The sequence below is a fragment of the Rhinoderma darwinii genome, chromosome 2 (assembly GCF_050947455.1).
Source record: "Rhinoderma darwinii isolate aRhiDar2 chromosome 2, aRhiDar2.hap1, whole genome shotgun sequence".
NCBI lineage: Eukaryota > Metazoa > Chordata > Amphibia > Anura > Rhinodermatidae > Rhinoderma > Rhinoderma darwinii.
Window position 1 is genome coordinate 23,465,782 of NC_134688.1, and position 14,740 is coordinate 23,480,521.

The 14,740-nt window shown below is 41.8% G+C and overlaps 1 protein-coding gene across 1 annotated transcript in view; it reads left to right on the forward strand.

The window, feature by feature from the left end:
- Nucleotides 1-397: 397 nt before the first annotated feature.
- MTNR1B (melatonin receptor 1B) overlaps nucleotides 398-14,740 on the forward strand; it is a 165,976-nt gene continuing 151,633 nt past the window's right edge. Inside the window, exon 1 of the mRNA XM_075851467.1 lies at nucleotides 398-929. Coding sequence (XP_075707582.1) covers nucleotides 704-929 — 226 coding nt within the window. The 5' untranslated portion in view covers nucleotides 398-703. The remainder of the gene's footprint in view (nucleotides 930-14,740) is intronic.

The window sequence follows — 14,740 nt, forward strand, 5'->3', positions numbered from 1 at the left end:
CGCAGCTCTGCTATTTAAGCAGATGGCCGGAATAAGGACTGTTTCGTCTGCATTTGGTGCAATGTTCAATGCAATTGCAAAATAGATCTAAAAAGGGAGAGGGTTACTTGTTGTTGTCCCTCCTTTTTTTGGGGATGTGGAGATGTAGCAGAGCTGATTTTGTTAGTGAGTTTTTATTTTATTTTACATACAGCCATAACTTGCTGAACTACATTACTCAGTAGGAGTAATCACAGTCCTATGGATAACCAGCACGGAAATGAGTTGCTCCATATGACATACTCGGCTCTGCTACACCTGTAGTGCTGAGGATACTCCGTAGTCCAGCTGCCTGCACTTGTATGTGACTGTCAGTATTCCCTACCAGGGTGGATCGTCCCTGCACTCCCTCCTTCACGTTGGACTCCCTTGAGTCTGCATTTCTGTCATCCTCCTTGTCTTGCGGTGAATTGAGATGATTTTACACTTTTCACTCCTCATCCATCCAGATCATTATTACCCCCTGAATACTAAAACCAGGAGCCACCCCCTCCCCAACTTGTCAGCTGATCATTTAAACATGTGCCCCCTCTCCTCATCCATGGTTACCTTGCTGGTGTGCGCCAGGATCCTGCTACCTGTTCACACTTGGCACAGGTGGGGAGCGCAGAACTTCATCTCTTGCGCCTGTTTAGCGCCCTGCGTTCAGTACTAGGGATGTGAGATGAGAGGGAAGGCAGGGACAGCGCTAGAGATGCTCCACAATGCGTCATTATCCAGGAACTGTTGCGCTCTGGAGAGGGGAGAGCTGCTGGAGGCGGCTGCGCCCAGGGCTGCCGGGCTGGTGACGGCGCTGTCCAGCGTGCTGATCCTCACAACCGTAGTGGATATACTGGGGAGCCTGCTGGTCATCATCTCTGTCCTGAACAACAGGAAGCTGAGAAATTCAGGTGAGATTTATTAACCCTTCCAGATTATGTGCAAAATACTAGTCTGTAATAATCTGTGTAGGACACTGGTCTGTAATAATCTGTGTATGACACTGGTTAGTAATAATCTGTGTATGACACTGGTCAGTAATATTCTCTGTATATAACACTGGTCAGTAATATTCTCTGTATATAACACTAGTCTGTAATATTCTCTGTATATAACACTAGTCTGTAATGCCCTCTGTATATAACACTAGTCTGTAATATTCTCTGTATATAACACTAGTCTGTAATGCCCTCTGTATATAACACTGGTCAGTAATAATCTGTGTATGACACTGGTCAGTAATATTCTCTGTATATAACACTGGTCAGTAATATTCTCTGTATATAACACTGGTCAGTAATATTCTCTGTATATAACACTGGTCAGTAATATTCTCTGTATATAACACTGGTCAGTAATATTCTCTGTATATAACACTAGTCAGTAATATTCTCTGTATATAACACTAGTCTGTAATATTCTCTGTATATAACACTAGTCTGCAATATCCTTTGTGCATAACACTGGTCTGTAATATCCTCTGTATATAACACTAGTCTGTAATATTATCTGTGTATAACACTAGTCTGTAATATCCTCTGTGTATAACACTAGTCTGTAATGCCCTGTGTATATAACACTGGTCTGTAATATCCTCTGTGTATAACACTGGTCTGTAATGCCCTGTGTATATAACACTAGTCTGTAATACCCTCTGTATATAACACTGGTCTGTAATGTCCTGTGTATATAACACTAGTCTGTAATACCCTCTGTATATAACACTAGTCTGTAATACCCTCTGTATATAACACTAGTCTGTAATACCCTCTGTATGTAACACTGGTCTGTAATATCCTCTGTATATAACACTAGTCTGTAATACCCTCTGTATATAACACTAGTCTGTAATACCCTCTGTATATAACACTGGTCTGTAATATCCTCTGTGTATAACACTGGTCTGTAATGTCCTGTGTATATAATACTGGTCTGTAATACCCTCTGTATATAATACTGGTCTGTAATATCCTCTGTGTATAACACTAGTCTGTAATATCATCTGTATATAACACTAGTCTGTAATATCCTCTGTGTATAACACTAGTCTGTAATATCCTCTGTGTATAACACTAGTCTGTAATATCCTCTGTGTATAACACTAGTCTGTAATATCCTCTGTGTATAACACTAGTTTGCAATATCCTCTGTATATAACACTAGTCTGTAATATTATCTGTATATAACAATGGTCTGTAATATTATCTGTATATAACACCAGTTTGTAATATCTTCTGTGCATAACACTGGTCTGTAATATTATCTGCATATACAATTAGTCTGTAATATCCTCTATATATAACACTGGTCTGTAATATCCTCTATATATAACACTGGTCTGTAATATCCTCTGTGTATAACACTGGTCTGTAATATCCTCTATATATAACACTAGTCTGTAATATCCTCTGTGTATAACACTAGTTTGCAATATCCTCTGTATATAACACTAGTCTGTAATATTATCTGTATATAACAATGGTCTGTAATATTATCTGTATATAACACCAGTTTGTAATATCTTCTGTGCATAACACTGGTCTGTAATATTATCTGCATATACAATTAGTCTGTAATATCCTCTATATATAACACTGGTCTGTAATATCCTCTATATATAACACTGGTCTGTAATATCCTCTGTGTATAACACTGGTCTGTAATATCCTCTATATATAACACTAGTCTGTAATATTCTCTGTATATAACACTGGTCTGTAATATCCTCTATATATAACACTGGTCTGTAATATCCTCTATATATAACACTAGTCTGTAATATCCTCTGTGTATAACACTGGTCTGTAATATACTCTTTATATAACACTAGTCTGTAATATCATCTGTATATAACACTAGTCTGTAATATCCTCTGTGTATAACACTAATACGTTACATCCTCTGTGTATAACACTAGTCTGTAATATCCTCTGTGTATAACACTAGTCTGTAATGTACTCTTTATATAACACTAGTCTGTAATATAATCTGTGTATAACAGTCTGTAATATTCTTTATATACACAACTAGTCTGTATTATACTCCTTATATAACACTAGGCTGTAATAGTGTCTGTGTATTAAGGCAGGGATTATATAATAATGCAGGCGTTATGGGATAAGTCATGAGTGATGTAATAAAGCAGGACCATGTGATAGGACATTCATTACATGCTAAGACTATAAAATACGTAGAGACAGGGACTATATATCAAGGCAGGGACTATGTGTTATGGTAAATGCCTTGTGATCAAGTAGGTTCTATGTGTTGAGGTACGGACTATGTGTTAAAGTAGGAACCATGTTTTCATGCTGAGACTGTAAGTTATGGCCGGTCCTGTGTGTTAAAGTAGTGGCTATCTGATAAGGCAAGTGGCTATGTGATGAGGCAGGGACTATGTTGTAAGGGAGGGACTTTGTGTTATGGCAGGTTCTGTGTATGTAGGGACTATGAGTTGAGGCAGGGACTATGTGTTATGACATGTTTTGTGTAAGTAGGGACTATGAGTTGATTCTGTGTAAGTAGGAACTATGAGTTGGGGCAGGTACTATTTGTTATGGAAGGTCCTGTGTGTTAAAGTAGGGACTATGTAATGAGGCAAAAACCATGTGATGAAGCAGGGGATATGTGATAAGCAGAGGTCTTACAGTTATAGCAGGTGCCATGTTCTAAGGTATAAGTGTGTTAAGGAAGAGACTAAGAACTTCTCGCCACCTTGGGTCGCTGCCTAGATACCAGAGCATGTTATTTTATTACATTATATGGGATATAATCCATTAAAGGCAAGAACAGTGTTGGATAATTGGGGTTGTAGTCACCTAGGACACTTAGAAAGAAGGAAATTGATATCTTACACCAAACAGGTCTCTTTAAAGCTGCTTTTTTAACCCATTCATGCTCACTGCAACACTACAGTCAGTGCGCCACACTATGTATCAAGCCCATTATATAACTTCTGATACAGGGAAATATATTCAGGATTTATAGTTGCTTAAAGGATATGTCTGTTTATGCAACCAATTTTTGTAAAAACATTTGATGAAAAATGTTCTACCTTTTTGTGCTTAGAGCTCCTATGCAGACCTATGTGTCTCCATAGTAACAGACTACAAACAAGCCCTGTGTAGTCTGATCCTGCAGCCATATTCCCATCCATCTCTCCAACACGTTGCTACATTTTTTTTTACTTTAGAGGAATTGGAGCAATAAAAAAAATAGTTTCAAAGGTCGGCGTAGCCTTTCAGAAAACGATGTAGCAGTGTTGAGTTTGTAAATTTATTAGAGATGAGATTATCAATTGGTACAATTTATGGGGTCAGGGTTTGTTATGGGCTTATACAGGACTGTAGGTAAACTTACTAAGCGATCTTAGTGATCAAAGAGTCCACAAGAAACAGTCTGATGGCAAACTCAGCTCTGCTACATCTTTATATTAATGAGCTTCTTAAACATCTAAGCCTTGGCTATGCATTTGATTGCTGTATTTGCCATCACCCAGAGCACTTGGAAGATATTAAGGAGTTATATTACTGCAAACAGGTGTTCCACTTCCCTGGAGTTGCTGCCTCGATAAGAATCTATGTTTAATCAAATAATACACACTGTTTGATATTCCAGCACAGGTGCAAAGAGAGTAGAGTGCTGGACGTTAATTAAAATCTGGAGATGTAAAAATTATTTTCTGAAAAATCAGATAATGGGTATTTCTATATAGGGGATATCCCCAGAGAGCTCACACTAAGAAAATTAATTGAGGTATTTAAAGGTGAACTTGTTGAAATTTACCTTCTGTAGTTTTTTGTATGCATAGTTTTAGGGCATGGCCCCACGTGGCGATTTCCTCCGCAACTGTCCGCATCAATGCCGCACAGAAACTGCGTTGCAGATTCTGTGGCGGATCTACCCAAAATGTGCAGTAAATTGATGCGGACTGGCTGCTGCGTATTGCGGTGGAAGTACTTCCCTTCTCTCTATCAGTGCAGGATAGAGAGAAGGGACAGCACTTTCCCTAGTGAAAGTAAAAGAATTTCATACTTACCGGCCGTTGTCTTGGTGACGCGCCCCTCTTTCGCCATCCAGCCCGACCTCCCTGGATGACGCGGCAGTCCATGTGACCGCTGCAGCCTGTGATTGGCCTGTGATTGGCTGCAGCCTGTGATTGGCCTGTGATTGGCTGCAGCCTGTGATTGGCCTGTGATTGGCTGCAGCCGTCACTTAGACTGAAACGTCATCTTGGGAGGCCGGACTGGAGGAAGAAGCAGGGAGTTCTCGGTAAGTATGAACTTCTATTTTTTTTACAGGTTGCTGTATATTGTGATCGGTAGTCACTGTCCAGGGTGCTGAAACAGTTACTGCCGATCGCTTAACTCTTTCAGCACCCTGGACAGTGACTATTTACTGACGTCTCCTAGCAACGCTCCCGTAATTACGGGTGCACACACGTAGTCACCCGTAATTACGGGAGCCCCATTGACTTCCTCAGTCTGGCTGTAGAACTAGAAATACATAGGTCCAGCCAGAATGAAGAAATGTCATGTTAAAAAAGCAATATGCTCCGCAGCACACATAACATGTACATGACATCTGCGGACTTCATTGCGGAATTCAGAATCTCCATTGAAGTCAATGGAGAACTTCCGCAATGAGTCCGCAACCAGTCCGCCACTGGTCCGCAACATCCATTGTATGCTGCGGACACCAAATTCCGCACCGCAGCCTATGCTCCGCAGCGGAATTTTCCACCTCGCCTAAACGAAGCCTACTGAAAAGAAGAGGAAGGCAATGGAGAAACGGGTCCGCTGCGGATTAACGCTGCGGAGTGTCCGGAGCAATTCCGCCACGTGGGGCTTTGCCCTTAAGGGCTGACCACTTTGGACAATCCTTTTTTGTTAGAACTGTCCCCAAAGAAAAGCTGATCACCTTGACCCCTGCGATTATCTGTAATCTGTGATGCAGGTGTTTAATTCCCCTACAGTGCCACCACTGGAGAAATGAAGCATTACACTATTCTCATTAAAATGAATGGACTGTATGCACAGGATGATGAATGGATGGGCCGGGTCCTCCAGAAGTAGAAACGCTTTTTGTAGCTGGTGTCCAGTCTGGCTAATTGGTGTAGATGAATGAGGACCTCCCCCATATTAACTCTGAATACCCCATTTGGGTAGTTGACAATGGGTTTCCTAAACCAGACCACACCTTTAAGTTTGATTATGTCATACAGAATTGTATATTAGGAATACAACATTAAACTTACTGTGTTGTAACTGCAGGTTCCAGCATGTCCTGCCATAGACTAGCAAAGTGCAGTAAATGAAGCAAGATCAGTGGTTGGCACAAATATCTGGCAGTACTGTGTCTATAGGTATGAAAACTACCAGGGCAATATGTGCATGGAAAAGTCAGAATCATCTACCACATTAATTTTTTTGAAAGCAGCACCACTGGCTACATGGAAATCGTACCGTTTTTTGTTTTTTTTAGTCACGTGGTAAAATCACTGGTATACCGACGCGTTTCAAGCCGCATTGACACCTATTCTCATTATTCATTGGGTTGTTGGAGAATATGCAAACTGAAAGCACTCGCATATTGGAAAAATAGCAAACCTAATATATGTATTCTACTCCGGATACTGCAATCCACCCATTCCAGTCAGTACTTTTGTAGCTCACCGCTGAACCAGCTCTGCTATGTCTTGTACATGATTGCTCTGACTAGCGATTTATATGGAGGTAAAAAAATTTTTTTACATCATTGCTCCTTTTGAGTCATCCCATGATCTTCTTGGCCTTGGCAGCAGCTGACTGGCACTGATTCTGCAGTTCAGTTCGACTCTACACTCACTGCTTGTGTCTCCTTGTTATACAGCCTATTTAGGGAACATGAAGCACGACTGCCATGCTCTACATTGGCATTGCTACCACTTGTAGACTATCAGCAGAGTAAAACCAACATAGAGATGTGTCGCAACTTACCTTTGCTCTCAACCACATACCCTGAGATGTGTGGCCCGAGATGACCAGCTGAGATGATTTTGCGATACTCCGTCACAAGGTGTCTATGATATACAGTATGTGTCTATGTGTGTCCACCCAGTGCTTGTCATTTGAATTGCAGCCTGTCAAGGGTTTTGATAGCATGTCGCGATATTGAATTTTGAAATTGGAATCCTTATCTGAATGTAAGCAAAGGTAAGGGTGGACACATCTGTATCAGGCAACTGTTCCCTAAGAAGTTTCCTATTAACATTTTGGTCTTCAGATGTAGCAGAGCTGGGCTGATTAATGTAGCTGAGTTTATCATTTGGTACAACTCATTGTGATATCAATTGTGATTTTCCATAAGAATAAAGATCAGCTGATCTGATTTAAAACGATGAAGACTTTAATAGAAATCCGCCTTTAAGCCTCCATTGTTTAAATTGGGGCAAATATAGCTCCGACATAGTAAGTTGCAAGTTCACTTCATCTCTACATAGGACGGCCGGTAAAGCTACTAAATTATCTTAACTGAGGGCGTTAGCGGCCGAAATACGTTCCATCCATTACGGACGTAATGTGCTCGTGTGAATCCAGCCTTAATTGTAACATTCAGCTCTGCTACATCTGTTTTGTTGTGCATCTTGATAATCTGCTGAGTTAAGATAACGGAATAAATTTACCTGTAATTCTATAAAGAGCCACATAAAATAGATCATGATATCGTCAGGACAAAATGAAAATCTCGGCTCTACTACACCAAACACACTAAACTCTGCTCTATCTGTAGCGCTGTTCCATTTTGCGTAACACTAGCAAAAACACCAGTTATTTAACTGTGTTCCCAATGCTTTATGAGGTGCAACTTGAGACTACTGGATTTGAATGTAAAATATGTAAAAGCCCCTTCCCCCACCTACTATGTGTTATTTAAAATACTCAAGCCCTTAGGACCCCTAAGGCCCCAGGGCCCAGGTAACCTCTTCGCCCCCTATAGCTACTCCTATGCAAAACAACATGTAACGCACTAACATAAGAAGCATGTAAAATGGCTCAGCTCTGCTACACCTGACGCACTCAACTCTTCTTCATCTGAATGCATAACACTATAAATAATTACAAGAACATTATATTCCCAAGTAGAAGTGATATTTAGCACTAAAAAGGAAATATTTTCCTAAACATCTCTGCATCAACGTAAGATTCTGCTACTTTATCTAGTCGTGTCACTTTCCCACCAAGTCCCTAAGTGGCTTTTGCAAATTTTTGCATTTCTAAATTTCTGCCAGTTTTCCGCCCACGTTCAGTTGTCAGTCAGGACTTGATTTCATTGTTACTTGTGTGAATCTATATAAACCGCTGACATGTGGTTATGTATTGTATGTACAGATATTCACTAAGTACATGTGCGACCTGCCGGCAGCTTGTTCACCGGGGCACTGAGATGCCACCTTCACCCTCATGGATGCCCATATCCCAAAATAATTGTGGAAATGCTGCAGCTGCTGATGATGAACGGTTTTTCAGCACTCGAGCCGGCGATGTGAATATTTATGTATATTATAGATAACCTCAGGAGGACATGAACCCTATTTATAGAAAGTCAAGAGCTCTATAAGTGACACAGCGATGATGTCACTCCCAATATGGAACGGATGAAGCTGGGAGAAAGTAGTACTTTTATACGTAGGACCGTTTATCCTGCGCAGTGGAGCTCGGCGAGACAGAAACATCTCCTATGATGAGAAAACATATCATCTAATGTATCTGATACCTTGTGATGGACTGAGAATGTAGTCAGCTCTTAAAGGGGCAGTACAGCCTCATTCATGTACCGATACTGTATGCCTGCAAATTTGTCTAAAAGTACGGGTATGTGATCGCAGGTTCGAGGGCTGAGAATCTGTTTTTCACTACAGGAAGGAAGTAAGAAAGAAGCAGTAACCTCATACACAGTACCACGTGGTGTCCAGATAATCACATACAGTAATCAGATAAATTAGGGCGTTCCTTATAAATACTGGGCCCCGACAAAAGTAAATGTCGCCTATCTGGTGGCCTTTGGGGTGCAGGGGTAGTAATATCCTTGGGGGTCTAGGTTAGTATTTGAGTAGAATAAGGGTATTGATCAGGTTGATGTCAAATTTCACGGTGGTTTTAAGTAATGAGGGGCTTAAAGCGACCCTCCGATCCTGCAACAACATTTTAAATATTACGGCATACATGGAGTAATATTGCCTGGTGCCCTCCAGTTGCGCCCCTCTGCCGTGGATCCACTGTTTTGTTGTCCCCTCTGTGTCTTCCCAAAATGGCCACAGCGCTTCACAGACTGAGTCTAAGACACTCCCTTTGTTCTCAGATTGGTCAGAGTTGATCACGTGAGCAGTTCTGGCCTATCCGAGAACAAAGGGAGTGTCTTAGACTTAGTCTGTGAGCGCTGCGGCCATTTTTGTGCACACAGAGGGGACCCCAAAGAGGCGGATCCACAGAAGAGGGGCAAAACTGGAGGGCACCAAGTAATATAGCTCTGTATACCCCCCCCCCCCACCCATTTAAAATTTTGTCCTGGGGCCGGAGGATTGCATAAATGCCAGGGTCCTTAGTGGTATAGGGTAGTAAAGGGGTTAGTACCAAAATCCTTGGATCTGGTCTAATCCCACAAAGTGCTACTGTAGCACAAATTGCTGAAAAAGTTACTGCTGGCTATGACAGAAAAGTGGGTATGGGGCTGCGTAGCCACAAACCAGTCAGAGGGCCCATGCTGAGCATCGGAACTGGACCGTGGAGCAATGGAAGAAGGCGGCCTGGTCTGATGAATCGCGTTTTCCGTTACATCATGTGGTTGGCCTAGTGCGTGTGCGTCACTTACCTGTAGAGATGGCACCAGGATGCACTATGGGAAGAAGACAAGCCGACAGAGTCAGTGTGATGTTCTGGGCAATGTTCTGCTGGGTAATCTTGGGTCCTGACATTCATGTGGATGTGTCACACGTACCACCTACCTAAACACTGCTGCAGACCAAGTTCATGCCTTCATGGCAGCGGTATTCCCTATTGGCAGTGCCCTCTTTCAGCAGGATAATGCCCCCACCACACTGCAGACATTATTCAGGAATAGTTTGGGGAACATGATAAAGGTGCTGACTTATCTCTAAACTCCCCAGATCTCAATCCAATCGATCATCTGTGGGATGTGTTGGAAAAACAAGTCCGATTCATGGAGGCCGCACCTCACATCTTAAAGGACTTAAAGGATCTGCTGCTAACGTCTTGGCGCCTGAAACCACAGGAACCTTCAGAGATCTTGTGGAGTCCATGCTTCGATGGGTCAGAGTGGTTTTGGCAGCATGAGGGCGATCCACACAATGTTAGGCAGAGGGTTTTAATATTATGGCTGATCGGTGTATATGATAATCAGAAGAAAACATGTCATCTAATGTATGTGATAACTTGTGAGAATGCGGAGCCAGCTAATGAAGTGGAAGTACATAATCATGCTGTAGACAAACCTAGAGTTGACACTAATGGCTTGGGTGCTGAAAACGAGCATCAGTGTGGGTCTAACCTCAAGGATACAAACCAATATCATGACTATGTGATCGTTTAGAAAATTAATTAGGCTGTGAATGCCCTTTAAGTTGAACTAAAGATTGTATCCCCCTTTTATGTATCAGTCTCTATCATTGGCCATATCTTAAAATGAATACAATTATAGAGCCAATTATATGTGACACAGATATTTATTTACATTTGAGTTCTGAACATTCTCATGTCATTTTCTTTCTTTACACTTGAACTTCCTTCCATCCTTTCTTCCTTCTTTCTGTCATACCATGTTCCTTTCCTTTCACCCTTCCCTGCTGCCTTACTGCCTGTCTTTCCTTCTTTTTTTTTTCCTTCCTTACACCTGTCCTTCCTCCCTCTTCCTTCTCTTCTTACACGTCCTTCCTCCTTCTTCCTTCTCTGCTTACACCTGTCCTTCCCCCTTCTTCCTGCCCTTCTTACACCTGTCCTTCCTCCTTCCATCTCTTCTTACACCTGTCCTTCCTCCTTCTCTTTTTGCACCTGTCCTTCCTCCTTCTCTTCTTACACCTGTCCTTCCCCCTTCTTCCTGCCCTTCTTACACCTGTCCTTCCTCCCTCTTCCTTCTCTTCTTACACGTCCTTCCTCCTTCTTCCTTCTCTTCTTACACCTGTCCTTCTTCCTTCTCTTCTTACACCTGTCCTTCCTCCTTCTCTTTTTACACCTGTCCTTCCTCCTTCTCTTCTTACACCTGTCCTTCCCCCTTCTTCCTTCCCTTCTTACACCTGTCCTTCCTCTTTCTCTTCTTACACCTGTCCTTCCTCCTTCTCTTCTTACACCTGTCCTTCTTCCTTCTCTTCTTACACCTGTCCTTCCTCCTTCTCTTCTTAAACCTCTCCTTCTTCCTTCTCTTCTTACACTTGTCCTTCCTCCTTCCCTCTTTACACTTATCCTTCCCTTCTGTTTTCCTTCTTTACACCTGCTCTTCCTTCTCTCTGTCCTCCCTCCCTTCTTTTTTTTCCTTCCTTACACCTGTCTTTCCTCCTTTTGCGTTCTTCTCTCCCTTGTTTTTTCCTTCCTTACACTTGTCCTTCTTTCCTTCTGCGCACATGAACTTTAATATTTTATTCTTTCCTTTCATTACACATGTCCTTCTTTTTTTCCTTCCTTACACCTGTCTTTCCTTTCTTCTGCCCTTCTTCCCTCCCTCGTTTTTTCTTCCATACACCTGTCCTTCTTTCCTGCTTTACACCTATCCTTCCTTTCTTTTTTTCCTTCCTCACACCTGTCTTTCCTTTCTTCTGCCCTTCTTCCCTACCTCGTTTTTTTTTCCATACACACTGTCCTTCATTTCCTTTCTTACACCTATCCTTCCTTTACTTTTTTTCCTTCCTTACACCTGTCTTTCCTTTATCTGTCCTACTTCCCTCCCTTCTTTGTTTCCTCCATACACCTGTCCTTCTTTCTTTCCTTCCTTACACCTGTCCTTCCATTCGTTTTTTTCTTCCTTACACCTGTCCTTCCTTTTTCCTGTCTTGCTTTCCTTCCTTCTTTTTTCTTCCATAAACCTGTCTTTTTCCTTCCTTACACCTGTCCTTCCATTCTTTTTTTTCCTTCCGTACACCTGTCCTTCAATTCTTTTTTTCCTTCCTCATACCTGTCCTTTTTATGGTTCTTTCCTTACACCTGTCTTTCCTTTCTTCTGCCCTTCTTCCCTCCCTCGTTTTTTCTTCCATACACCTGCCCTTCTTTCCTGCTTTACACCTATCCTTCCTTTCTTTTTTTCCTTCCTCACACCTGTTTTTCCTTTCTTCTGCCCTTCTTCCCTACCTCGTTTTTTTTCCATACACACTGTCCTTCATTTCCTTTCTTACACCTATCCTTCCTTTCTTTTTTTTCCTTCCTTACACCTGTCTTTCCTGTATCTGTCCTACTTCCCTCCCTTCTTTGTTTCCTGAATACACCTGTCCTTCTTTCTTTCCTTCCTTACACCTGTCCTTCCATTCGTTTTTTTCTTCCTTACACCTGTCCTTCCTTTTTCCTGTCTTGCTTTCCTTCCTTCTTTTTTCTTCCATAAACCTGTCCTTTTTACCTTCCTTACACCTGTCCTTCCATTCTTTTTTTTCCTTCCGTACACCTGTCCTTCAATTCTTTTTTTCCTTCCTCATACCTGTCCTTTTTATGGTTCTTTCCTTACACCTGTCTTTCCTTTTTTCTGCCTTTCTTTCCTTCCTTCTTTTTTCCTTCTGTACACCTGTCTTTCTTCTTTCTTTCCATATACCTGTCTTCTTTCCTTAATTACACCTGTCCTTCCATTCTTGTTTTTTTCTTTATAACACTTGTCCCTTTATTTTTCTTTCCATCCCTACACCTATCCTTCCTTCTTTCCATTCTTTCTCTATCCTTTCTTTTGTCCCTTCCTTCAAACTTCTCCTTACTGCATTACACCTGATGTCCTTCCTTGATAGTCCAGGCTATGGTTTTCTAGGAAAGTCAGGAAATTTTTTACTGGTCCCCAGGGGTTTACTCACCTCCCCTTTTGTTTTTATTTATATGTTAACCCCTTAATAGCTATAATAAATAGAATTAAAATATACATGACATAACTCATGCAATAATATATAAGATTTGGTACCATGAAGGAATTTGTCATTATGGAAGCCTCACTCAACCCCCCTATAGGATCGTAATCTTCAGAAATGCAAACTTGCTGTAGCGTCCACGGCCGCGGACCGTCGGGATTACTCACCCCCGATGGCCACAGCTCTGCTGTGTCCCGTAGGGTGCGCGCGCACGCTTGTGCCCGGCCTTAAAGGGCCAGTGGACGCACATGAAAATAATCAGCAATTAACCCATGATCACCCTGGACTATAAAATGGGCTCTGCCCTTTCACTCATTGCCTGAGCATTGTTGTGTTTAGTCTTGCATATGGTCCCTTAGTGTTATCCTGTTCCCTGTGTTCCCATACCTGCTACCTGTATCCTGTATCCCGTGCTACCGTTGTTCCTGTGCCTTAGAAAGTTGGAGTCGTGTTGTGCCATCGGTCTCGCCTGCTGTGTTGCACCACGCCTGGTATCTGCTGCCAAGGTCCCATCTGAGCCTAGCCATTACTACTGTCTGAACTGCTACAGGTACCCTTGTGCTTGGACTATACATACATTGACTTGGTACACTGTTTGGATAGCTGCTATCCCGCTACGGCGGTATGGCCCAGTGGGTCCACATACCCACAGATCGTGACACTTGCTGTTATTGAAAATGGATTTGTATAATTTCTCCTGAACACACATCCCATACAAATGTGTTATTTAACTCTGGAATTACATTCTTTGTGCATCTCAATATCAGTAGGTGCTCCTGCAGCCCGATGAAAAACCACATAGCTACATAAGACAAACTCGGCCCTACTATGTGTGTTTTTGTTTTCTTCCAATTTGTTTTTTTGCCGTCTTAGAATACTGATTTACACATTGCTTGAGTTTATAAATAATGTATGTTTGCCGACTGGACTTTACTTTTTAAGGGATCCCATATATTTATTATAAAGTCGAAAAAGGAAGCATTATTGTGATACTCCTGGTGAATAGATGGATCTGCATTGAGGGTAAATAAAAATACCTGCTTTAAGAAAATGATGCATTTGACTGTTCATCTCCTTTCACTGACTCCATGATGAAAGCTATTCCTTGTCTTCATTTCTAATGACCTCCAGCTGTGACGTATATAATCTACCAGAGTTTTGTCACATAAATCTCAGGAAATTATATTAACTTCTGAAGGAGTCCTAACAAAAACTTTCAGAACCATCGCAATTTAAGGCAAATCACAGAAAGGCTTTCAAAACATTGCGTGCTTTCCTCTCGGAGGAGGGGGTGTCTAACAAGCGTTGGACTGGTGTTCCTTAGTCCCACCAGAGGAGATGATCCTGAAGACCCCTCCATCTATTCAGAACACGTCCCCTATGATTTCATTGTAATCTTTGTTATCATCAGCGCTGATTCTATCTTTTATGCTCCCTAAGGGAAAATTTAAATGGCGCCCCCCCCCCCCCCCCCCCCACCCCAGATCTTGATTGACATCCCCCTGGCTGTTCTGCATTATTAGCATTTGTAGAATTTCTGTAATTTACAATAATTAATATACATGTAATAAATGGTGCTGCATTGTATTATACACAGATACTCATTCATGTTCCAATACTGAGTAGACTATAAGAAGA